Source organism: Tetrao urogallus (genome assembly GCF_951394365.1).
Source record: "Tetrao urogallus genome assembly, chromosome: 9".
NCBI lineage: Eukaryota > Metazoa > Chordata > Aves > Galliformes > Phasianidae > Tetrao > Tetrao urogallus.
The window spans coordinates 16,809,702-16,836,891 of NC_136822.1; the positions used below are offsets into that span (position 1 = coordinate 16,809,702).

At 39.7% G+C, this 27,190-nt stretch overlaps 1 protein-coding gene across 1 annotated transcript in view; it reads right to left on the bottom strand.

The window, feature by feature from the left end:
- Window positions 1-495: 495 nt before the first annotated feature.
- Window positions 496-27,190, bottom strand: part of USP13 (ubiquitin specific peptidase 13) — a gene marked incomplete at both ends in the record, with an annotated part of 40,381 nt that continues 13,686 nt past the window's right edge. Inside the window, 17 exons of the mRNA XM_079539636.1 lie at window positions 496-506; window positions 1,193-1,358; window positions 1,733-1,899; window positions 2,825-2,968; window positions 4,007-4,033; window positions 4,596-4,718; window positions 5,005-5,093; window positions 7,278-7,452; window positions 7,632-7,785; window positions 8,155-8,280; window positions 12,120-12,213; window positions 12,486-12,557; window positions 13,263-13,450; window positions 14,357-14,451; window positions 18,638-18,822; window positions 19,060-19,202; window positions 19,600-19,721. Of these exons, the coding sequence (XP_079395762.1) occupies window positions 496-506; window positions 1,193-1,358; window positions 1,733-1,899; window positions 2,825-2,968; window positions 4,007-4,033; window positions 4,596-4,718; window positions 5,005-5,093; window positions 7,278-7,452; window positions 7,632-7,785; window positions 8,155-8,280; window positions 12,120-12,213; window positions 12,486-12,557; window positions 13,263-13,450; window positions 14,357-14,451; window positions 18,638-18,822; window positions 19,060-19,202; window positions 19,600-19,721 (2,081 nt within the window). The remainder of the gene's footprint in view (window positions 507-1,192; window positions 1,359-1,732; window positions 1,900-2,824; window positions 2,969-4,006; window positions 4,034-4,595; window positions 4,719-5,004; window positions 5,094-7,277; window positions 7,453-7,631; window positions 7,786-8,154; window positions 8,281-12,119; window positions 12,214-12,485; window positions 12,558-13,262; window positions 13,451-14,356; window positions 14,452-18,637; window positions 18,823-19,059; window positions 19,203-19,599; window positions 19,722-27,190) is intronic.

A 27,190-nucleotide genomic window follows, 5' to 3' on the forward strand; every position in this document is an offset into this window, starting at 1 on the left:
CAAACAAAAACCAGAAGTTCCAAATTTCAGTAGCCCATAAAATAGGACAGGAAAAAAGCTTCTTCCTCTAATACAAATGACTGTTTTCATATTCAGAACCTCTGGAGAACTGATCATTGGTTCTTCCTCCCTGTCCACTCATGCCATTCACTCATTACCACCAAAAGTAAAAAGGTACCTTATTTCAGGATATTGCATAAGGACAGAGGCCTGGATTTTGGTGGAGAGAGCTTTCTGGAGCCATTTTACAGTATCATGTTGCTTATCAGGATTTCAGGCACTCAATAAATGGTCTCAGTCTATAAAGGCTGAGTACCACAAAAAAACAGTCATTCCAATTTTTTTTCTTTTTACAACCTAATGGTAAATCAATGGCTCCTATATCTCCGTGAGACTTAAGGCTGGACTTCATAATATTAAAAATAAAGAAATGAATACTCATAATGGCAGCCACAGGAACAAAATCAAATCGGTTGATAATTTTTCATAAGACCATTACAGTCGAGCTTAGAGGGACAAGTTTAGAATACACAACAGTCACGACAGTAAGTCACTAAAGACCCTTCAAAAACGGTGCATCTTAGAATCAGTGAGCTTTTGCACTCGGTGCTGTTAGACTTAAAACCAGTGCTCTGTTTCACAGCTTTGACTGCTGTACATTAGCTCCATCTTGTGGTTTATTTAGCACTAGTATGATTGAGAATCTCGAGAAAAAAAAAAAAAACCCAAAAAAACCCCACACACAAAAGATGACAGCAAAGTACACCAATTTTACCTGACACATTAGTATAAAGAACTTTGTTGAAAGGATTGTATCAGTCCCACTCTCCAACCACCAGATTATAGAGCAGAACAGAAACTCAGGTTTGCAACAGCAGTGTAATATCTGGGACGTTCAGCTTTTGAATATCTAAACATTCTAGATTGTCCTAGTCCAGGCCAGAAAAGACTTAGCAACAGGAAACTTGGACTCCAGTTATTCAGAGAGTCCAGAGAAAATTTACTGAGCAAACAACGCTCACAGAACTTCGACCAACCAAAACAGATTCAGACCCAGAAGTAGGAGTAAAAAAATCTCGTACAGATCATGTCCAAAAAACATACATACTTTCTAAACAGAGGAAAGCTATATGAATGATGTAGACATGACACAACAACACGATAGCCACCTCTAAGCTGAAGGAGAACTTACTTCCAGGCCCGTCTTTGATCCTGGGTCCCTCTGATCTTGCCTCTGCAAGGATATTCGCATTAGTATGATTCTCCAAATCCATCATGCTCAAAGCAGACTCCCCATCTTCCTCCTCTAATTCAGGGTGGCTGAAGATCCATTCCAGTGCACGCTCCAAGTTACTGTTCTGTGAGAGAAAGAAGTAAAAGAACATCCTTAACGTACTCTCTCTAAAATCATGCTACCACTCTCATACTGGACTTTGAACTGAGTAAGGATCACGTGCAACAGCACTGAAAACTTGCATGCACGGTCTTCAGACATTCTGATTGTTTCTCAGCAGACATTCATCCACATTTTAACATTACATGAAACACACAAGTCACCTTCACACTTTAACCCAATAAAATCATGCAATTCTGGACTCTGCTAGAATAGTTCTACACGCATCATCCACTAACTTAATTTTTATATGCATGTTTCACAGGCATCTGAATGTGCATACGTTCACACAAAGCTCGCAGTATCAAATAAAACCCAAATGCTACCAATGGAACTCACTGTTGCCTTCAGAGCTTGAATTGCTAGGCTCCTTTGGAAGCCCATAGAAATGATGATGGAGACCATCTCTTCAGGAGGTTGATTATCCAATTCAACAGCCCCAAAGCCAGCCACACCACTGGAAGAAGCTCCTCCAAACACAGGTACAACCAATGGTTCAGCAAAGTCTGGAAGAAGCAAACATTCATCAGATCTTTCTTTTGCCATCCATGAACTGGAAAGTCAACAATATACACAAACAAACAGGACTCTAAAAGCAGCCCAGAAATCAGCATACAGTTCATTTCACTTGCCCAGCTGGGTCAGGGACGTGTGAAAAGACTTAAAAACAAGCTGAACATGCAAATCACAAAATATCTAACTTGACAGTCTCATATTGAGCAAACAACTTGATGCATTATAAAAGCAAAACAATTGCAAGAAAGTAGCCAAGACTGATATAGAAGCAATGATGGCATCAGAAGAGTAGACAGCCAGGCTGACATACATACAGTACTAAGATGAATGGATTCCACAGCTGAAATATTTCAGTTAAGCCCAAGTAAAACTCAGTCCCCATTTATACAAGCAACAGAAAATGGGAACTCAACCAAATCAGGATTTCCCCAGCAAGGAAGTGCTCAGGTATACTCAAAACCATGGGCTCAAATTTTTCATGGCTGAAATACAGGAAGTAGACAATATCGAGCAGCCCTGTCCATCAGTAGATAAGCCCAAGTTCTAAGTATAGCATGAATGCTCTAATATGAACTAGAGAAGGCTGATGCGGAAGAAGATTATCCAGACAGGGCTCTCTGTACTTTTAATCACAAGTCAGCTTTCCCTCTTGCAGCACAGTCCTAACCGAAGGGTGGAAAACAGAGATGGCCTACACCATCAATGAGGACAAGACACATGCTTTTGATGTAACTTAGGATTGTTGTCTTCTTTCTGCATACCCCAGAATCAGCTTAGAAAAATTCACTCCCACCTCCAGGTTACCTGGAGTGGGGAAGGGGCCACTGTTTCTCTGTTGCACATTTCAAAATTTCGACTGACTGCCAGAATACAAAATCAGAAGTTGAACTTCACTTGCGCCTTCCAGTCACTGACCTGGCTCTTCCATATGTGCAATGATCCAGTTGAAAGCCACTTCAGCACCCAGGTTGCCTGTATAGTACACAGCTTTCCGACACGCTTCCAAAGGAAAACCCATCTCTGCCAGTTGCATAACCGAAGACTCATCAATATCTAGAGCTGCAAGAAAGGTTCTTCTAGTATACTAAGTCTAATTTAATCCATTTTGTTGTATTTCTTATTGTAACTCATGGTGCCACATACTATAACACATGCTGCTAGGATTTTAGTACTGCAATAAATCCACACCCATTAGAAAACAGCCTTGTATAAAGCATTGTAGTATTTATTACGGACTTACTGGTAATCTTTTGTCTCAGCAATCTGCATAGGTCCTTAAATCTTGATGATTTCCTACAGGATTTTATTTATAAATAAAATCACCACTGAATTTCAAGGGGTGGAAATGTTAGATGCTGAGCAAAGCTAGAGAAGGCCGTCAAAAAGCGGCCTTTGATTTTAAGTAGCTTGCCATCTTTCATACAGCAGTTCCAGTTCCTTCATGCTGTAAATCAGACCTGAAAATAAGTCTCTTCTAAGAACGCAGTAATTCAGAGGTATAGCAGATTCATAAATCAAAGTAACAACTAAATCCTCTCTCTTTAGCAAGAAATTATATAAAACATGAAGGAACTTTTACACCTAAAGAGCTACTGCTTGGCATTCAGCATAGCCAAGTGTTAATTTAAGGCTCTATCCAAAGAATCTGCATCTCATCTCACACATTTGTAAATAAATTCAATGTTTAAACCTAAAAGATCCCCTGGCTCCTAAAAATAAAGATATAAGTATAAAAGATAGCATCTTTCTTTTAACAGTTATATATTTGAAGTTAAAATACTGTAAAACATTGCAGCTGAGTTAACACTTTCCAATCTGATAATGGTATTTTATTACATGTACACACATCAGATTTCATATGCTGAATGGCTGCAGACAGAGCAGTAGCTCTTCAGCTACACTGATGCTGCTACTACAGACTCCAAGGAGTCCTGCACACAGGCAAGAGCTGAACAAGTACACAAGTCCGAGTTAACAGAAGCATGCAGGTCAAATCTCCAAGCATCACTTTATGTACAGAGAAGCCATTTGCTGAACAAAAGCACAGCAAATGTATAAGCAATTGAAATATCAGCCTGACAAAAATGGGATACATACACTCCACAAAATGGTTCATCATACGATCTGGAAAAAAAAAAAAAAAAAAAAAAAAAAAAAAAAAAAAGGGGGGGGGGGAAATGGAGAAAAAGGAGGTAAAATGAAGGATTATATGAAGGCTATGTAGAGTCATGTGGGGGGGGGGAAAAAAACATTTGCTTTTTTTTTTTTTTTTTTTTTTTTATAATTTTCTTTAGGCCACAGAACCATTATAGGCAAAAAATGATCATCTTTCTATCCCAGATATTTTGTCTTTAATTAGACCTGGGACATTTCTCAGACAATCCAGAACAACAAGCCTCTTGTACTATAAACCAGCAGGAAATATGACTGGCAGCTGACCTAAACCAACATAAGAAAGAATCTAATCAGTTATCAACAAAGCTCCATCATCCAAACATGCTCAATGACGTGACTTAGTTTTAGCAAGAGGATAAATAAAATGAATAGATCTGGATAAAGAACTTAAGATAAGGGTCAAAATTAAAACCTCCAGAGAGCTGAATTTTGACAAAGCATTTATCTGACACAGTTTCAGGTACTAAGTTTTTTGTTTCATAGTGAACATCAGGAGGACAAAAGTCAGTACCTTTTGGGTCTTCAGGAATGATGATGGGAGGTGCAATGTCAGGAAGTTCCTCTTCTCCTGGCTGGAGACCCATAGCTCGAAGGTGGTTGATATCTAGGAAATCTGGCATGTCTATTGAAACATCTGCAGAAGCAGAGAAACGAGTTAAGCTTATGAACCCAGCAAAAGGACCTCAGAGAGCAACTCCTTCAGAGAAAGGAACCTGGGTACACAACCAATCAACAGCTGGCTTAATTTGACAAAAATACAAACTAACAAAATAATAATAAAAAGAATTTGTTTAGGATCAAGTAATCCTTGAAATAAACCTGAGATTGAAACCAGGTCCTTGTTACAGAAAAAAATGCACATATACCTCATGGGTTACCTTGGATAGAATGAGAAACAGGTAAGTACAAAGGGCACGTACCAAGCTTTTTGGGTATCCAGTCAAGGCCAAAGGTGAACTTCTTTATCTGCACCACCAAGTACTGAGGAAACGAAGCAAAACGAGAAGTCCTAGGAAGCACAAGAAACTCAGTTCAGTGAGGCAAGGCAGCGAAATCAAAAGCAGCACAGATTTCAGTACCTAAAGAATACTGAAATAAACAACTCTAGGCCGAGTGAGATTAATAATGACAGATTTTATCAGCATGAGAACTTATACTTCACCGAAAGGTTTTCAAGAAAAGAAGCACAATAACTTTATATATATCTATATATATGCATCTTGAATATTATATGTATTTGAATACTGTATATATTCTCCTTCTCCATGCTCCCATTTTCCCCACACTTGCCACCCTGAACATTTGCTTTCCCTTGTCTTGTGTTTACAAAGAACATCCTTTCCAATTCTCCTTACTCCGTGTAAAATACAGTCAATATATCATAAATAAGAGGCCTTCCTTCCATATGATAAATAACAACTTTCTAAATCCATGTTAGCTTCACCTTGTAATTTTAGTAACTTTGTAATCTGCAGCACAACATTCTGAATTATAAATTAGTTCTCGTTTATTTTTCAATGCTTTTAAGGCCTTGTCCTGGTTTCAGCTAGGACAGAGCTGATTTTTTCTTCATAGTGTCTGGTACAAAGCTTTTTTTTTTTCCCCCCTTACTTCGGGAGAAAAGCAGTGTTGCTAACACACCCATGTCTTAGCTGTTACTGAGCAGTGGATGCAAAGCCAAGAACATTTCAGCTTCTTGTTCCTGCCAGCGAGGGTAGCTGAGGGGGCCCAAGGAGCTGGGATAGGATAGAACCAGAACAGCTGGCCTAAACTGGGCAAAGGGAGATTCCATACCATAATGAATGAAGAAACTGAAATCAAGAGCAGTTGGCCAGGGGGTCAGCTGCTGTTCAAGGACTGGCTGGGCACTGGTTGAAGATGGTGAGCAACTGTACTGTGCATCTCTTGTTTTGTAAATACATATTGTTAATATTATTTTCATTTTCTTTCTTAGTAAGTAGTTTTTGTTCGTTTTTATCTCAACCCACAAGTTCTACTTCGTTGTTTTTCTTCCTCCCAGTCCTCCCCCTTCTTCCACTGGGAGAGGAAAGTACAAAGAACTGCAGGGTTCTGAGCTGCCTGCCAAGTTAAGCCACAACAGACCTATGGGATGAGGAAGAACTGAGCTTCACATTAACTCTGGATCTACTTAAAAAGATTGGAATCTTCCTCCGTGGCCACAGTTTTAAAAAACAAATCTCCATATATTTCTGCTGCAGTTTCTCTACCACATGCACCTGCCTCCCAGTTTTCAATACAAGGATGTCAGTGAAACCACCCACCAAGAGAGCAATGAGGCACTGATATGTTAAGCGATCTAAAAATAGAGGGTACCTAGCCACAGCTAATCAGTTGCAGAGCCCATTTTTCATCCACTCCTCACTACTGACATATAAAAATGGAACCTGATAAGGGACAAACTCTTGTTCTCAACAAGAAAGTCTGCCTTAAGAACTAGAGTCATCCAGCTGCCTTCCTATTTCAGCCCAATGCTTTCTAAGCCCAAGTTCTTGATTCTTTATTACACCTAAATATAAACACAAAGTAAGTTCCTTCTTCTAAGTCTGTCTTGTACCATGGCCCCATACAACTAACAGCAATTGAACTTGATAGATCCAGGCAAAGCCCGCATCATGCAGAAGTGGGTGGGTTGAAGTCTGGACACATGCAAAAAATGTAATAACAATCAAAATGGAGTTACGAACATAGCACCTCACAAACGCAAATACTTACATCCACGTAAAGAACTTTCACACACAGCAAATACAACTTTCATTTGTCTTACCCAGTTTTGTCTCATACAACATCCTCCAGCATTTTTAGTCAAGTGAAGACATCAAGAGATTAAGTGCAGATATCCAGAACATCTCCTAACACACAGTACAGAACTCTACCACTAATACAAGAAATTTGATTTTAAAATGTGGTCAAACAATTAAGCCACAAGGCTTTTAAAGTTCAAGCTTTTACTGACTGTCATGCATCATCACCTTTGTGGAGACTGACAGTTCAGAACAATTTATTTCCTGCTCAGCTGGTCAGTACAGAACTTGACATACACATTGTATTTATGAGCCTCAACACTAATACAACCCCAGCATCCATTATGCCCTTGCCTGTTTCTCACTGCACCATGCGCAGGTAGAAACATATATACAGAACACAGGTTTTCATTGCAGAAGCAGACACTTACTTAACTCCTGCAGATTTTGCTTGAAGGGCACTGCTCCAGAAGTCCTCTACATTGCTTGGTTCAGAGAAGGCCTGCAAACATGCACTAAATGGGATCTTGGCACGGACAAGTTCTGGTGGAGCTCTCCTTGCAGCTTCTGCTTCTCGCCTTTTCAGCTCATACGCAATTAATTCATCTGAGAAACACACATGACAATGAAAGCTAAATGAACGTTGTGGTTATGATGTTCCTCACTGTAGAAGTATTTTTAGAAATGCAAAAGCGTATCAATAAAGCTTTTGCATGGCTCAACTAGACACGATTATGGTCAGAGACACACAAAAGGTCAGTGAACTGACCTGTTGCTTTCTTTACCTTTGTTTGTTGCTGCCTCCATGGCAACAGGTAACTGCATGATGTAGTCCACCCTCTCCGTGTAGCGGACTTTTCTGGACTGGCAGCACTGCGTGCGTTCTTCCACCAGGAAACGGAAAACATCACTGGGGTTTTCTGAACCTACAGGATTCCTCTGACAAAATATTAAAATTCACTGTAACAGTCATCCCTTGGATGACCGGAGAACCCAAAGGCTGCTGGTTGTTTTATGGCAAACGTAGAGACAACGAAGCTGGACACAGATCTGACAGTTCTATTTGCATTCTATTGCAAGTAGAACTCTTGCACCCATAGTGAATCCCACTTAAGTAACAAGTCTGAAGTAGTAAGAAGGAATAATTAAGGAAAAAATACTTCTAAGCCAAGGTACTTCTAAATTGTTGCCATTTTCTATACACTCAGTGCTATAAAGAGTATATTAAAAAAAAAAAAAAGCCATTCACAAAACAAATTCAGCTTTAACACTACTACAGAAAAGAAGCAGTCATGCAGAATTTCTCACCTCTACTAGATTTATAAGATGTAGGAAAAACTCCTGTGCATCTTGTTGTCTATTAGAGGAAAACTCTGTGTGGTCTTTACTTATAAAAGCCTTAAACATCTGAGGAGATATTCCATTTTGTTGAGGCTAGAAATAAACAAAAGAAAGAAAATACTTTTAAAGAAGAATTTGTATTCAGTCTTAGATCAAATATCCCCAAATCATTCCACTAGATCTACTTTCGGCCTATTTTTGTCACTGTAGAATAATTTCAGTTTCATCTGGATTTCCTTTAGAAAAAAAAAAAAAAATGAGAAGGGTCCTGAAATACTATTTGGGGGTTTCAGAGTATGGTTTTTTTGTATTTCCTGCAGCATTCACACAGGTTTATTTTTCTATAGCATTTGCACATCAAATTAGTTTACTGAAGAATTGCTAAAGGTTAGCAGTTTTCAGGAAGGCTTAAAGTCTACACTGTTTTCTAATAATGACAATCCTCTCAGACCCCTGTTTCACTTAAGGCTATGTGGGCACTGAAGCACTTTGATGTAGCAGCTATTATACTCCAAACAAAAGCTTTCCAGTGATCTCTGCTGAACGAAGCAGAGGATAACTAATACAAGCAGAAAAATTGGCAGATGGGTTGCCAAAAACAGACATGAATTGGCAATTTTTAGTTGTTGATCACAATGAGGGACCAAGCACATACTACCTTTGGCTATTTGGTTACATCAGTAAGGAGCTGCTCCAAATCTTAAAATCTCTAGCTGCTGAGTCCTCATTTTGACTTTCACACTCTCTATCAATTTCAGAAGCATTTTTTTTTCCCTCCTGAAATTTCTTCAAAATGACATTAGCTACAATACCTTTCAAATAACGCTTTCAAAAGGGTCAGAATATTTTGCTCAGATTTGCTCTCACTCTCCATAAAACCAAATAAATTTCAAGAGAGTCCAAGCAAAAGCAGAGCCCTTAGGACACGCTAAAGGTTATTAAATATTCAGCCAACCTCAGACTTTACCACAGTTGCTCTCCATTTCTCTAGTATAAAAAGAAAAAAAGCAGCATGAAATGAAAGGTACACAGAGCACACACTAGAACAGGAAAATGCGAATATTGATTTCAACAGGGAAAGGTAGGCAGAGACTCACTGAAATCAGAAGAACATTATCAGTTACATTTTTGTCAAGTACTGGCAGCTTACCAGCAATGTCATGAGGCTAAGATGCCACTTAGGTTCTGTATGGGAGCCTCTTACTGCTGCTTTGACAGAGAGATGTTCCAGTGATTTCTGAACCCTGGGTTATGCATCACTCTTGCATCATCAATCACATTTCATTAAAGCCCGGATAGGCATAAAATACCTCCAATTACTATATAACAGGCTTTTTTTTTTTTTTTGGCTATAGAAGTAAGAATACTGCAAGGTGGTACATTTGCCTTGACGTGTAATGCACTGTTTGGAATTAAGCCTTGCTTCCATCTATATACTTTTTATTCATCTATTTGAGCATGGAGAAACAAGCCACATGCAACAGTCTCCAGAGAAGGATATTCTTCTCTAAACCCTGTCCCCATGAAGGACAAGAAAAACAATGGAAGAAATGACAGATATTCTAACAGAAAATCAAGTCCTAGTTGATGATCATTTAGGCTTTCAACTTGTTTTTAATATTAAAATGGACCAAGAAAACTTCTGCTGTTCCCAGACAAAGCTCCTGTGATGAAAAGAAGATTTGATTTCCCCAGAACCAAAAATATTTATAGAATATCTGTCATAATTTCTTCATCAACAGTTGCAAAACAGCTCAGCTAAATATAGACTGTGCTGGACCACTGCAGATCTCACATGAATGCTTTCACAGGCAACAACTCCCCAAAACTCTGGATGAATTCCAGCAACCTAGAAAGCTAGAGAACGTCTTTGCAGGTAGGATGCCAAAAAAAAAAAAAAAAAAAAAAAAAAAAAAAAAAAAAAAAACCCACACAAAAAACCACAAAGATAAAATGAACAACTGTAGACACAAAATGGCGGCATCTGAAAATGTTGGGCACCTAAAATCCAGTGTAGTCATATTAAGAAAGTCAGTACAGCTGTCTAAATGACAGAATACAATATGTATATCAGTATTGTTGGGGGAAGGTGATAGGGAGGGAGGTGAGCAGGGAACATTCCCAAATTCACAAAATCTCGTTTTTTGTATGTCCACAGAACAGAAAAAAATAACATCTATAAATTGAATTTTTCCATGTTCTTCTTCAACACAAAGAATGAAAGGTGTGAAAGCTGTTCCTAAATCTAGCATATGTTACAATTTGCTTGATAAAGGACTCATCTGATACGTGTAACTACAATTTTAATAAACTCATGAACAATGCAAGCACTCTTAAACGCCAATACATGGTTACTACTACCTGACACAGGTTTGTACTATTTGTCATTGAAGATCTCAACATCTCCTTGCTAAGATTAACCCTTGGGCAAAACAGAGTAGTGGGTTCACAGCTGTAGGTTTGTCCTAACAGTTCAAGTCCTGAACTTTCGGCACATAATTTCTTTTTCACATCACAGACATTTAACAAAGTCAGTCAACTATTACAGAGAATTTAAGTGAGGCATCTGTTAAAATCTGTTCTACTATTTCTTAATCAGTGTGCTTCACGGATAGATTCCAACTTTACTTAAAAGCATAAGCCACATTTTTTGGTTTCTTTCAAAACAGTCAGTATCTACTATGCAGAACAACTGCCAAGCAGACATGGGGCACTCAAATTATACAAGCTACAGTGTACCAGATGCTTTGTGTCCAGAATCTTCCTGGCATTTTTCTTTGGAAATGAATTCCTATATCAATAACTAACAGAGACAAAGGTAAAAGGAAAATACCTATTTTCACAAAAACCATCATATGCTTCTTTGACAAGCCCGCATGACTTCTACTGTCCATGAAAATACAACTCTGTATGAAGCATTTTCCCCTGTAAAGAAAGCTCTTTGCTACAAGCAGTATCTTCACTTCAGTTGTGAAGACTAATTTAACTCCACATGCTGTTTGGAGCCACAGTAAGTGGGCTGGCAGAGACATTAACATGGGGAGGGGGGGAGGGAGGAACGACGCACATTGACACACTTCAGGCCAGTTTTCCCAGCATCACTCTAAACAAAATGTTTCAAGTAGATAGTTTGAATAGGAAAACAAATCTCAATTTTGATGGATTCACTCGTGTAGATTACACGAACCAAATAACTAACATATTGCTCAAGGCAAATGATAATCAAATCGCTGTGGGAAAAGCAGCGACAAATCCATAAGCAGAGTTTGAAAAAAAAGAGTCAAAATACAAACTGATGTCATTCTCACTCTCCAAACACTGAGGGAAATTTATGCCAACTTGGTAAAAGAGAAACTGTTGTGACATAAAAGCTGCTAACAGCTTTTCTTCACAGAACTGAGAAGAGGTACAAAGACAAAGCAGAATCACACAGGGCCCATGAAGCTTGTTGAGAGAAAGAAATGAGCCAGGCCTTGGCAAAAAAATTATCATTATTTCTAAAAATCAAAAAATTGCCTAAGATATTAAGAGCTTCCACTGAAATCAGGTAGAATATTTTCAGACACCTCAGAAACAATTTCTTTGGTCTTTCTATTACTTTCTGCAATTTAGAGTGAGATTAGAAAATCCTCTAACACTCAAGACACCCTAAAATAGCATTCTACTGTCCCTCAGAGAAGATAAACGTAAGTTCTATGAATGCACTTATCACAGGAGCTGCTGAACACCTTCTTAACAGAATCACTGGTTACTTTAAAGCTTTGCACAAATAGTCCCTGACTAATATATTCCTGACTAGAATCCCGGTCATTCCACCTTGCTAAGCATCCCATGCTAGATCCATCCATGTTCTCCAATGCCCAGCACCTGTTCCCTTTTCTCAGAGTATCACTTTTACCTAGTTACTAGGCTGCACAAACTCAGTCAAATACCTTGTGTTCTTCTTTCATCACCTGTTCAATAAGCTCAGATTTCATGGGTGGTTTAGAATACTGGCCTGAAAGGAGGCCATGTCCCAGTTTAGCCCTGTAGGAAAGAAAATGAGGGGGAAAGAAACAAAAAAACACGAACACATGAGAAAATAGACAAAAAATAGAAGATTTTCTTCCAAGGAAGAAATATACTGTCTTTGAGCCCTTAAAGAAACATTACATATAATTAATCAGGCAAGTCTTCACATTGAACCCTGTGCCATGTTTTGCTTCCAAGCCCACACAAGCCTATTTTTCTTCTTTGCCATTAAATTATTCAGATTCTATTTAAATTGACAAAGTAAGTCATTGAAAAGCATCACTTACATCTGGGTGTTGAAATCTTGTGTTGGATCAAGTGGAGAGTAGTCGAATATTCTCGGAAGGTTTCCCACATACCTGGGCATCAAGAACAAAGCACAAACATTCAAATACTACACAGAGGTAGACACACAGTCCTCAGCAGCAATACATCTACAAGCCCCTTCTGTGCTGGCAAATCAAATTTTGCAACACACAAATAACTTCATCTAACCCTGGTGAATGCTTCTACCACTGAAAAATAGTAGGAAAGAAATAAGGAAGAGGATATTTAAGTTATGGTTAGAAGTTTCTAGCTAAAGAGAAAATATATGGCTTTGCTGTTTACCCAGAATATTCTACCTGAAACAGCTGCTGGGCACTGCTCAAAACCACAATGAAACAATGTACTTCCTACTCCAGACCAGCACTGCCAAATAAATTCTTGGAGTTTTCTATTAGCTTTTAATCAGGAACAAAACACATGAAATAATGTTTGTATCGAGTTTCCTCAGAGAAATAATAGCTAATTCCTGACAATAATTGCTGAGGTATATATTGTTGTAGCCCATTTGTTGAAAACCAAAGCACTTGGTAACATACTATCTGAGTATTGCTTCGCTTGAACACAGGTGAAATAACAGGCTACCTGGGTAGAGCCACACAAAGAAACATGTGATGCAAAGATCTAAATGCTGCCAGGTCCCTATCTTGTTAAAGACTCCAAAATACTGTTCTGCATAGAAAAACAGGACATAGGAGAACTAGGCAACTAGTAGTAAGTGCTAGCTTGGAGCTACTTACGCTCGCTGGAACTCTGGGATGCTGAAAATGGCTTGCATGACAGCATTGAGGTAGCAGCTATTTCCCAGGTTCTTCATGCCGGTATACCCTGGGCCATACACGGGCTTGAGTTTCATACCAGCTTCCTGAATCACTTCCCATTCAGAGACTCTTGGTTTTATATCATTATCTCTTAGACCATTCTCTGCCTGAAAGCAAAAAGACTTATTTTGCCTTTTAACTTCTGCAACTATTATACTGCTGCTGTCATCATCACCAATTTTGTGAATTCTTTTAGAAAAGAGCAGCCAAATTGATGGGAAAAGGGAGGTGAATCCCACGTGCAGGGGAGGAGGTCAAGGTCAGAAGTGTAGCAGCTTGCTCATCCAATTCGTCTCGCAGCTCTTCACTACAGACCGCTGGCTCTTTGAATGTTTCTCATTATGCCTTCAATCTCCACTTCTCTATGATCTGCATTCTCAAGACTCAGCATAAAGATACTTCATGTTTTCAAGCTGCACTTCTCCGTTTATAATGGTTGGGCATAGCTGCTACTGTAGAAGATGGTCTCAGCAAACAAATCAGATGCAAAGATGCTGCTTCAACAACTCTCCATGCAAAAGGGAAAAGCTAAGTCTGGGATGTTGAAGTTCCAATTCACAGCTCAGCTTTCAATTTGTAGATACTAATCATTACATTACCACTTACTGCTAGCACTACTCCCCCACTTCACAAATCATCTCACAGACCGGTCTAAATGCAGAAGGGGAATTCTCTGCAACAGCTGAAACTATACACCAATTTTGCAGATTTTTTAAGTAAAAACACGTTTTTCAGAAAGACCACTGAATAAGAGGAACTTTTATTCATGATATTGACAAAGATATTAATATACTGAAAATACTGATTAGAACCATGAAGGCTTCTGAAACTCTTCTATAATAGTTTAGGGTCTTTTTTTTTTTTTTTTTCTTTTGTCTCCACTTGGACAATGAAATACACTAACCAGTATAAGGTTTGTTCAATATAAACTACAGATATATTTCTTCTCCTGTTTCTCCCTACTCCCAACTAGAAAAGTAACGAAGAAACTAAAAAGAAGCTTGATTTCCTACCACTTGCATCTGCAGCATATCAATCCCAAAGTGTGCCAGATGCTTTGCTATATGTGGATCTAACACCGGCTCCTCTTCATCAAAGGAATAGACATCTACAAAAGCAAAGAGAAACAGATGACCTGTTGTATCAAATGTTACCCTTTCTCTTTGTGACTATTGCATTCTCAATACAGAAGTGCCTATATAAGATGTCTTATTCATATTCTCTGGGTTTGGTTGAGATGTATATAATATATAGACCACAGAGCTCAGTAAACATCTTAAATGTTTTCAACATATCAACTCAACTATTCTCCTTTGAGTCAATTACACACCTTCATAGCATTAAAACCTACGAAAATGTGAAGTAATTACAGTATTACCCAACAATCCCCTCTCCTTTCCCCAAAAGTAAAAGAAATCTGTAGAAGAAGGAACACAACTCACAGAATTGTAAGGTACATAACCAATCCATGTTTTGAACAAAGCAGCAAGAATGTTTGAATTTTATGTGGAGCTACTACATGCTGGCAAACACATTCAAAACTATGAAGCCAAGTGACAACTGGAAATGGCATTTTAATGTCTCATGCAGTTCAAGCAATCCGTTTCCTTTTCCCAGTGATACACAGGGTAAAAATAAAAAATTCTTTATTCGAAATAACTTGGATGGGAGTTGGAAGATTAATCTTATCATGAGGGAGAAAGTCCAATGTCATTATTGGGATGTCTTGCTTTATTGTATGAGAGATCTAAATCCTAGCTCTAAAATAGCTCCTCGTAGTCCATAAAGATTTTGAAAGGGCAAAGTTCAAACTGGGGAGGAAAGCAGTAAGCCTAATGATACTTCTGTTATGAAGCTACGTTTAATAAATTCAATAAAAGGACAAAATGAAAATAAAAATTTCATTTTTAATACTTACCAAACAAGACTTTAATGAAGCAGAGCTTTCACCTACTTAAGCAAATAACAGTAAATCTACAGGCATGGCATGAGGATATAAGACCCACTAGAAAGTCCTGAACAGGTCTTGTCTTTTCTCTGCTCTCTTCCTTCGTAGTGTACGAATACTCCTCTGCTCCAGTCTCTACTCATATCAAAGCCCAGAAAGTCTCTGCCAGTACTCCTCTCAGACAAGTTTCCATCACATCCTATAGAGTTTTTCAGTGATCCTGCCTCATGTGATCAGATCCGGGGTAAGAGAGAAATTTGAACCCTGAACAAGAAGAAATAAGAAAAATCTGGGAGGACAGAGCAGGAATCCAGATGAAGTCTGCTTGCAGCACAGACCACTTCTAAAGGGTTGTTCTCCTGCTCTCTCCTGGCCTCAGTCCATCACCTGCATAAGATTTTAACAAGATTGCAGATTCCTTGAAGAATGCCAGTGAGAAAACCACACTGAAACGACAGCTTGAGTGTCAGCCACTATTCTAAGATCTAAGTGCAACTTATGGATTTATCAGTCCTATGAAAAACACAAACTCTCTCAAACCAAGGAATGGTGTTTTTGAGTCACATTGCTATCAGTAGCCATCAGACCCTCTATTAACATTGGTTCTGATGACCCCTCTGGTATGCATGGAGCTGTAGCTGCTCATCTACTGGAATTCCACTGTGTAGTAGCAAGCATGCTCAGAGAACTTGACAGCTCATCCACATACAACATTCCATAGTCTTCTGGTGAGGTCAGAGAACAGCCAGAAGATCCTGTAAAGCTCACACACCTATCAGTGATATTACACATCAGCTGATCTTGGGTGACTGCTCCCAGTGTATTTGCTTTGATTTTGTTTTTCCTCATTTCTGGCAAATGAAGAAAGAGCAGCCATCTGGAATTACTGACCCTGAGCTGCAAGAATGGAACACACAACGTTAATCTTCACTCAAGCCCAGCTTGTCTCACAAACATTATTCCTTTCTGCTGTGTAGCCAACTTAAATTCATGAGAGAAAAACAATCCACTTCAAAGGCAGCAAAGGGCAGCAAATTAAAGAAGTTGAGAGTTCCAAAACACTGGTCCATAGTCCTCTCCTGCATTCTTACCCATAAGAGTCTACACAGAAGTCAGCAAATGGGACACACTAGCTGCGGAGTAAGAAAAGGGTAGAAGAGGGGAAGATAATAAAAAATGAAAAAGAGAACAAGAAATATGAGATAGGTACCACAAAACATTATTCAACAGAGAATAACTGTTATTACTCATATTGCAGTAAGAAAAGTGACACTGCTACCTGTACTTCCTTTTCTCTTCCAGCTCAAGATTTATGCCTGTTAGAGACATCACTCCTTCCTACTTAAAGGAGAACAGGCAATGGTGTGTGAAGAAACAGGTTGCCCAAGATTACCCTAACGAAGTATCTGACAATTACTGAGACTGGCATCCACAAAGCAATTCATTCAAGTACCTGTTAAAAATAGAGCATCTCACTGCCAAATAACTATTCCAGTCCTCAGAGCATTTTCAACCATGTAACCTCAAGTACTTGAAATCCAACGTAACCGCATTGTAAAGAGAAGTAGCTGTTAGCATAGCCTGCCAAGAAGCATTCAACCTAGAGAAGAAAATTTTTTACTTGTCTAACCTGCCCAAGGTCCTAGGATGCTAGACAGAATTTTGGTTCAATTTCTGATCTGAATCCAGGTCTGTTTGTTGACAAAACTATGAAGTGAGGCTAATGCCCCACAAATCCCTTCCAGTCTGTGCAATGCAGATTTGTCAGGAAAAGACAAGGGGCTCTCCTCTGCTCTGTGAATAAGTAGGGAAAGGATAAGTACAGTACTGGCGTCTCCTCTTTCTCATCCTTACTTGTGTGAAAAAGGATAAAGTTACGTCAGCAGAAGGACCAACATTTATTATTCCTCTGCTATTACCTCTTCACCTCCAGGCCAGGAAAGCAGAAACCAGACAGACATTTGTCACAATCAGCCACAGGGCCTCTTTCCTGAAGCTCATCTGTCATCCAGCCCTACAGAGAAGTTATGATTACCAATGCAATATAGATCAGAGAGATTAATTGCTGAAAAGGAAAAGAAAGAAGGTTGGGGGAGGGAAGTCTTCCCTATAGGGACATTAAGTTAACGACATCCAGAAGAACAAATATCTGTGTAGAACAGCTGCTGCCCCCCATTCAGAGGGAAAGATGACAGCGTGTCCTTTGTTATCCCAAAGGCCACATGAGAGCAAAAACAGCTGATGGGTGGGAGGCAGAAGTACAACAGCTGTAGGAAACAAATACTAGTGGTAAAAATACCAGAAAAGCATTGAAACAAGCACTAAAATATTATTTATTTTGTAGATGCAGGTTGAAACTTTCATCCAAGAAAATCCTAACCATCTTCAATCCAAAAATCAGGCTCATCCAAGGAAACAGAATCTGGGAGAAAATTAACTTTGCTCACTGTTTCTATGGCACAGCTGGGTGAATCTAACTACAGCCTCCTTACCCTGAAACTGAATAGGACTTAAAGATGAAAAATTCTCAACTGATGTGTGTAAATAAGTGGAAGGCTGCTGCTCTATGCAGTCATTTTTCATCCATATGGTCCTGAGCACTAGAAAACAAACGTAATCATGCTACCTGATCCTTTTTTGCCTCCTTACAGCTGCAGAAAAAGATGCTTGCTTAAGACTTTTTCAGCTTCTCATGTTAATACTCCATCTAGTTTTCACACACCACAACCCTCCCCCACAGCAACACTGCAGAATGCCACACAGAGAATTTGCAAGCAGGAACACTTCTATAGATTTTTCATTCTCACAAGATCATCAGGCTTTTTACTAATGACCATCACAGCAGCCCCATGAAAATGAACAAAAAACTACTGAATCAACAAGGGAAGATAGTACATTTCCCAGTATGTTAAAAAAAATACATATGATAGTAGGCTTTTCTGAATCTAAAATGCTACTGTTATTGCTTCTTTGTTATTGAAAACTGAATCATTTGCCCCAGACTAACAGCAAAATTACCCAAACTAAAAATACTGTTTCTCAGGACTATGTTGTTTCAAAACACCATTCTTCCCCACCTAATATTAATCCACTATTACACAAAGCCAAAGTACTATTTACAATCAGACATATGACAGGAGAAAAGAACATTAAAAAAAAAATAAAAAGGCTTTCTTCTAATGAAGTGTGTCATTCTCCTCAAACTGAACAAGACTCACAGGGTTTTCTCTCCATATCAGTCTGTTAAACATTTGCACTGGAAAAAAAAACTCACTTGATTGTAGGTTTACATTGTTAGCTTCATGCACAAAAGATATCCCATCTAAGAACCTGCCAGGTGGCTGACCTGCTCCATCAGGAGTGATGGTTCCCAACTTCACTGCCAGGGGATAACCCGTCTCCTTGTAGTGCTCCATTGCGTGGCCATTCCCTCCACTACCATCAAAGAACCACTTCCCGCACAACACCGAACCATCTGTCAGGTTCAGCCACAGATTCTCCCGAAGATCACATTTTGAGCACTTCCAACCACTGAGGGAAAAAAAAAAAAAAAAAAAAAAAAATAAAAGAAAAAGGAAGAAAGAAATTAGAAGAAATTACAGAAGAAAGAAAGGCAGGAAGCCATTCTGCATTCCCAGTTATGGTAGGTCAAACCAAGCACACCAGCTAAGAATCATGCAAGATAATTGCTGGCTGAGTTACCGCCTTTAATTTTTTATTCTGGACTGTATTAGATAACCTAGAATGAAAAAACCTTGCAACGCTTACCTGGGGGGAATTCTAACACCATTGTCTAACTGCACAAGCGATTTAGCATGCTTAGATGCCTGTAGCTCTTCTTCCCAGGAGTCAGGGTCCTGCTTCCTATAGGGTGATTTTGCACTGAGAAGTGCATCAGAAGCTATTGTCACCTGGAAGACAAAGGAAGATCAAATTCAAAAATCTATCGCAGTTCAGTGACTTTTAGGAACTTGACATTCAACTCAGTTGCTAACCATATATTGAACTGGATATCAGTAAGACTAATTATACGCTTAAATACACAAATATGTATCTGGATTACAGTTATTTTAGCAGGAGAGCAAGCACAACATGTAATACAGGAGGCAAGCTGTCATCAAAATAAGGGAAGGAATGCAAGAGGCAAAAGCAAATCCCAAGAAAAAAGATAAAGCAGACTTTTAAAAATGCCTGCCTCTCTAGTTAAGAGAGACCTTTATGTAAAAATAAGCAACTGACAACAAATCAGCATTCTGATGAAAACTGATCTAGGGAAAATTCCTTCCATGTTTGCATATGTTCACTAACCAGTGCTGGTAACTCTTCTATGTTTGGTAATGAGATTTCATAGTGATCAGGAAATATAACGAGTTTTGCTTCATCTTCATATTCAAAGTCATCACTGCTCAGATCACCATTTGCCTCTAGATCTGGAAAACAAGATAGGTATTGTTAGGAGACAGTCCCAGGACCATGGCTCCTAAACTGTGCCAGTGGTACCACTAGGAAGCACTGCCAGCTATCAGCCCAAAAGCTGACACTCTCAGTAGTTTCTTCTGTTCTAAACTGAAATCTGACCCCACTGCAAGAGGATTAGCTGAGGACCAAAATCTCCACCTCAATCTGAGCTCCGCTCATAGTTGATCTGGCCTCTCTCCAAGCAGTGTGCTGTTGCAGACATCTCATTCTGGAAGCAGATAACAAAATTCTACTTATTTTGGACAAAAGCAGCAGGCAATACTGCTGAGTATTCACCCAGGATATTGAAGCACTACACAATTTGAGACTAGGTCACACACTAGCTATGCCTACATTGCAAAGCAACAACCCACGTTATCCAGATCACAGACCTGGATGAAACATTCCGTGGCTCCTATTCAGTTTGCATCCGTAGCCTTTCCTCTCTTCCAGCTTTCCGTGGCTGGAATTATTCCCGTATCTCATCATTAGCCTCAAATAGCTAAAAGCAAGAGCAATTTATCTCTTACCACAGCATGATAGGCAACCAGCAACCTCACTTCACTCTGGGCTTCTTTCACAGTTTGTACTACAGTCTTGTGTTTTGATAAAGGATAGAATCTCAACAGATGCAGTCCACAGCTGTAAGCTCTTTTTCTCTAAAAAGTAAAGAAACTGAGCATCTCCAAGCTGATGGCAACATACTGCATGAATTTCACATAACCTCAATGGTGGCAAACATAGTAAAAACAAAACTAATGATAACCTCCTAAATGCGATAGATTTCAACCTGTCCAGTTTCCTCAGAGAAGATAAAAACTGTGTGTATGTTCAGACAAGTTCACAAGGCAGCAAACATCTCTTTTGCAGGGCTTACAGTCCCATGCTTCGCTCTGCCACCAGAGGGAACCTGAGGACAGCTCACATCAGTCAGTAGCTGTTATCTGGTATTATCTTTTTCATATCAACATTAGAAGTTTTTAACCTTCACAAACCACTGTATAGAAAAGGCAATTACATGGCTGCCACAGTTCAAAATTCAGAGCCACACTTCAGCTCATCTCATGAGCCAGAGAGCAGGTAGACAGCAGCAGCTTCACTGCTACTGACCCACATTAGAATTAGGGATCCAGAGGAAAAATACTTAGCAGCATCATCCTTTTGGGCATAAGGGGAAGAAAAAAGTTCCTTTTCAGGCTTCATACCACTTGTATTACCAGAAAAGTAAAACGTGATGCTTTGTCAGCATGGTATTTTGGATGTCTGACACAAGGCAGCATCACACTTCTTGAAGGAGGATACACACAGCATTATAACAATTTCAGGGGGAAATAAAAGATTTAACTTGCAATTTTACTTTAAAAGTGATCATGTAAGGCTGGCACACTTCCAGCCCACATGTCTACAAAGGATTACAATATTTTTGGCAACTGTTGCACTGAAGATAGTTTATCAGTGTTCACACGTCCAGTATCATGAGAGTAGAAATTAATCCGTGGTCACAGACTCAAAACTGCTGAAACAGCAGAGGACCTCAAACTAATTCCTAATGGTGACAGGTCCCTTAATGATGTCAAGTTGAAAATCCCAAAATCTGTACTCGTGTTTTCAAATTTTAGCTTACACGCAGAGAGCCACAGTTGCTAAGCTTGGTAAGAAGACACACCTGCATCATATTTTCTGTATCCACACAACAGCCAGTTTAGCTAAGAAAGCATGAGTTTCTGCATAATAAAACAAGATGACTATTACATTACAAGACAACAGGAGCCCACAGGAAGCAAGGCTGCCGGTGGGCATCCCATACAGTTTGCAGGATGCTTCAGATACGGATCTTAAAACCAGTGCAGAATTTGACAAAGGAACAACTGTAGCCAGGGAAAAGAGTAGTGGGAGAAGTCTGCTTGCAAACTGAGCATATTTGACCAAAAGTTACCGTAACACTAAAGAGACTTGTAACAGGATAAACTTTCAAATACTCTATTGCATACAAGGCTATTTCTCAGACAAGGACAATCTTCTAACATACAGTGTATAGAAGAATCTCTGGGCAACAAATGGTTTACTCCAGTTCTAAGGCTGCTGCACAACAACCAACCTGTACGCCATCTTTTTAAAGTGCTGCCGACTTGGTGAACAACCGCATGACAACGTTCCCCTTCTACCAGACGAACAACTCTATGGTACTCAGTCAGAGCCCCAGTTAAACACTGCAGTCATTAAAACCAAGTGGCCATAGGTCACCATGTTGTGTTGGGAGGCCAGGACAACGGGGAAAGCAAAATAACGGGCACGCTGAAACAGCAGCGCATCTGACGTTATTTTGAGCAAGCAGTCAGGAGAGTACATTTACTCCAGCTCACAGGCGTCACACTTCTGTGACAGTGAGAAATGCACTGCTGCTGGACTGACTGAAAACAGCAGCTGGAGGTGGAAGACAGTACTGTAAACCAACCTACTGGAGGGGAAGGAGTGGACATGGCCAGATCAGATTTAGAAGAGTTACCAACTGAATGCACTAATAATAGGGGCATAAGGACATTCCAGGCAGGATCTCTAAACAGGATATCCTGTGCATATGGATGTGTGTGTATGAAAGGGGACACAAATACGAAAATTGAATGAGGATGTTGACTAATGAGGCTGCAACAAATTTTCAAACTCAAGAAATGTATCTTTGGAATCTGGGTTTAATCCTGATCTCTCTGAAAGCGATGGACAAATTTGTGGCAACGTGGAAGTGAAAGATAAGTCTTTCAACCAACTAATTTCTTCCTGAAGCATCTAAATGACAATAAACTGCAGCAGCAATTTGCAGACCACAAGCTATTTCAATTAAATGTCTTCAGATACACCTGAAACACCAACCTCATATACTGGTTTCATCTGGGACAGAGTCAATTTTCTTCACAGTGCCTGGTATGATGCTACATTTTGACTTTAGGAGAAAAACAGTGTTGATAATGCACCATATTTTAATTGTTGCTGAGCAGTGCTATGCAGAGCCAAGGACATTTTCAGCTTCTTGTACCACCCTGCCAGCAACAGGGCTGGAGAAACCCAGAGAGCTGGGAGGGGACAGAACCAGGACAGCTGACCTGAACTGGCCAAAGCGATATTCCATACCATGCATCACCATGTGAAAAAAAACATAAAACTGAGGAGAGGTGGTTGGAGTGGCAGCCACTACTCAAGGACTGACTAGGCATCAGCTGAGGGGTGGGGTGGTGAGCAATTGCATTATGCATTACTTGCTTTGTAACTAAGTATACATGTGTGTGTATACACACACACAAAGAGAGAAATATAAAATTAACATTATTTCCCTCTTCCTTCTCTGTCTTAGTAAATAGTTTTTATCTCAATCTACAAGTTCTACTTTCTATTTTTCCTCAATCCTCTTCACCTTCTCACTGGAGGCAGTGGGGTGAGCAAAAGAGCTGCCTGCCAGGTTAAAGCACAACACCTCATCAGATGAGCTATTTAAAGAGGAAGAAACAAAAGGAAAAATGATGTGTTTTCAGTCATGTAATTCTCTTATATAGGAAAAAGGGAAGCAAAACTTTCTACTGGGATCATTTGCATCATTCACTTTATGTAAAAATCACTTGCATTGCTTGCTACATCTCCAAAGCATTAGTATGGTGCTTTTAGTCCTAGAAATAGACCTCACCCTTTGGATTTCTGGCACTGAAAAAACAAAGTAAAGCCATCAGAATTGAAGACCTGAATATTTTGCTAGCAGCATTAGCTTATATTAATTTAGCATCACTTCTACATTTCCACCTAAAATAGCAGACTATTAAGACGTGAATAACACATTCTATACCCAACTCAAGCAACAGGTTCGCTCCTGATGCAATCAGCTTCACTTTTGCTGGTGCAATTTTAAGATTTAAAAATATTATCAGGACACACTGAAATCCTCTTAAGCCACACTTTTTCTTCCATTTCATAGATCTGTATATGGTCTATACATGTTTACTTACACAAACCTACACCACTAGTGGTTCAAGTCCTCTTCAGAAGCTTTCTAAAATAAAAACATCCAGGGCAGCCACCATGAGAATAGGGAGAGCTAAGTGGACCTGTGGTTAAACCTAACATAGCCACTCTTGTGAACAGCCCTTATACTTGGAAATCCTACCTGTAAGGATTACCATTGCATTTGCAGGTGGGTGACAGGCAGGAGAAGGTCAGCAAGTTTGTGAATTCTCCCCAGACTTCTTAAGTGAAAGCTTTCCTTTCTGATGCCTTCTCTGAGACCAGCTGTATGTCATGGATACTACTCCCCAGCGAGGCTCCTCTCATCTGCAATTACCATCCTCACAGATCTGCTGACAGAGCTGTTCATCTGAGTACTTCAAAATGGCTTTAATTGATGGTCTAAGTTATCCCTGACTTTGCTCAAACCAGAGCTCTTGCAAATTGCTGCACTGGCAGATACTGTTATGTTAACTGATCTAGAGGAGGACATCTGTCTAGAGACAAATTTTATGACAGCCACTCTGCCAGCTCTGTTTAGAATACAGTCCAGTGTCTGACACGGGCCCACAGGCACCCAGGAAGAAGGCAGAACAAGGCAGAAATGCAGCGATTCCTTCCTCAGAATATACCTCTCATCTTCTAGATATCTACTTGGTTTCTCTGGTCAGAGCAGAGGCTCACTTCTGATTTACAATCCAAAATATAACGGAAAACCAAATATCAACTGTCACTCTTTGCATTTGCCACTTGCTAACTGGGCTAATATTTGCAGTGAACCATCATAATGCTATAATGTGTACAGCAATAATAGCAGAGCAGCAAAGTCTTTGGCAGCAGCAAATGAGGACAAGCCCAAATGCAACAGCCATGGATTCATAAATGAAAGAAAAGAGCTGCTTACCCTTGGAAGGCCTCAAATACGCAGGGATCTCCAGTGAGATACCCTCACCTCCACTGCCAACCCTTAAATGAGGTCTGGAAAGAGGTGCGTCCTGGTTCCACCCTTTCCAGTCATGCAGCTGCACTGCATCCACCCGAGCTCCCCTGGGTTGGCCCTGCCTTCCCACCAGGTGCTCAATCACTGCTTCAGGCTGTGATTTAGTATTTCCACTGCACAGTTAAACTACTTCTCCCTTTCATAGTTTTCAACATTTCCTTCTTCTGTTGTTTAGTGCCTGAGTAACAAACCTAAAAATTATCTGCAATGTGATCTAATGCACAATTTAAAATCATTTACAACATCATTTCCTCATTTTTCAGTCCCTTTCCAGATCACCTACAATTATATTAATTCTTCATAATTAAAACATTACTAAGGATTCTGCTGGTTATTTTCTGCTGTGAGAATTGGCCCTCCAATACAAGGATCTCTTATTCCATTCATCCTTCTGATGAAGATCTTCTGTAGAAGATCACAGCACATTTTATTAATCAAGTTGCTCTTATTAATGTGAAGACTGACTCTCCCCAACTATTCTGGCAGGCCCGTAAGCATTACTTCACTTTACAAAACCAGTGTTTGCTGGTGGGTTGTTTTGGGTTTTTTTTGGTCACTTCCTATTAATTTTGATTCTTTCTTCTTCTAGATGCGCTACAATGAAAATGAAACCTAGCAATGATACTTTTTCTAGTCCCATCCCCCCACCTTAAAAACCGGTGTCACACTAACCACAGTGTGGCCAAATTCCAAACATAATGAGGAGGTTATATGCCAGAGACAACAGTCCAGCAGCTCCTTATCTGAAAGCCTTCTGAAGTAATGGAGAACAACCATCTCATCCCATCAATTAACTTCTTTCCATTTTACAGACTGGATCTAAAACGTAATAGCCACGCACCCTAACAGACAGAAAATCCTCAGTCTAGCTCCCATAGATACCAATGGAGTGAGGACACTAGTCTACGTTCCATGATGTAGATGATCTGCTTTAAAAATCACCCCAAATCCCCAGACAGCTTGCACCATCTGAGCAAAGTTATCCATGGTACCTAGCAATATTTAAACACACTAGATTCAAGGCAGCTCACATTTTTATGCACAACACTATGCCTCCTGAATAAAACAGAGCTCTCACTACCAACACCCTTCAGCCTTCTTGGAAAGGAGAAAAAAAAAAAAGCCAACAAAAATCCCAGAGCATGGGTACACACACTTTACTATGCATCTTTCCATGCTCAAGGGAAGATAAAGCCTTCAGTGGACTAACCCAGCCTGTCTGTGTTTCTGTGGTGTTTGCTGGATAGCAGCAGTGAAAATAGAAAGTAATCAATGAGCAACCAAAATATGTTTTCCTAATACTAAGGAGATTGAAAAGGGTTTAATATCTGTAATAGCCTTTGTATAATCAATGAATATTAAGATGTTATAATTATGAAATAAACAAGAGAGTTTGACAAAGCAGACTATGATAACAAAAAAAGAATACATAGAAGGCTTACCCCTATCCTGGGCTCACTCACAAAACACCAGCAGAGGCAACCTCCAGAAGAGATCCTTCCCCACTGGCAGTCAGCTCTTAAATAGGAATTGCCTTCACCTGTGCTCCTCTGGCTGACTCACTGCTCGGCTCAGGTGGTCAGTCAGAGGTTCAGGCCGTGACTCAGCAGTTCTCATACAGCCTCACATCAAAGAGGCTTTTTAGAAGCAACACAATAAATGCCAAAACTGGACTGACTTTATCCAGACAGCTTAATTTTTCTTGCTTTCACGGAATTATTCAGATAGTTACACCTAGAAACACAGTGATGTCAGAGTACCATTGAGCACTACCACTGCCTCACAGCTTAAGCCCTAAATGGCAGGCTATATGTACAGGCTGATAATCACTTATTTGGTGCCAACTTCTGTCAGAGTTGTCCAAGTTTACAATAAGGAAAACAAAACATGCTTTTAAGATGAGAAGACTGACAGCTCCAAACCGGTGAGGAAGATGATGAATTCAGAGAAAAGATGTCAAATTTTGCTAACCATCTCTACTGCTGTCACATGCAAAAAGATCAAACTTGCTGACCTCTCCGTGCTTTTTCTCAGAAATAAGATGTCCTATGAACAAACACAGGGATAATTCTTTGCTCTTGTAAGTATGGCAACTTATAAATAAGATCACCTAATCCGAACAAGCGGATACAAAGAATCTGGCTGCACAGAAATACTATCTCAAGGACGACAGCACAGAGTTTGTAACGCTTGAAAACCAAGAAACAGAGCCTGCCACAAAGACTGTAGAAAAATAGACAAGACCAGATACATTTTCACAACTACATTAGTTCCAGAAGCACTGGAAAAAAAAAGTGACATTTCATGGGCTAAATTCACCTGCAGTCACAGTGCATTGCCTCCTGAAGTTCACTGGGATTGAGACAGCTGCTGCGCCAGATCTATGCACTGGGAACAAAAAGCTTATGCTCAAGGATGGAATTTAAGGACTCCTCCAACTCCTCCTGGTGGCGTGTC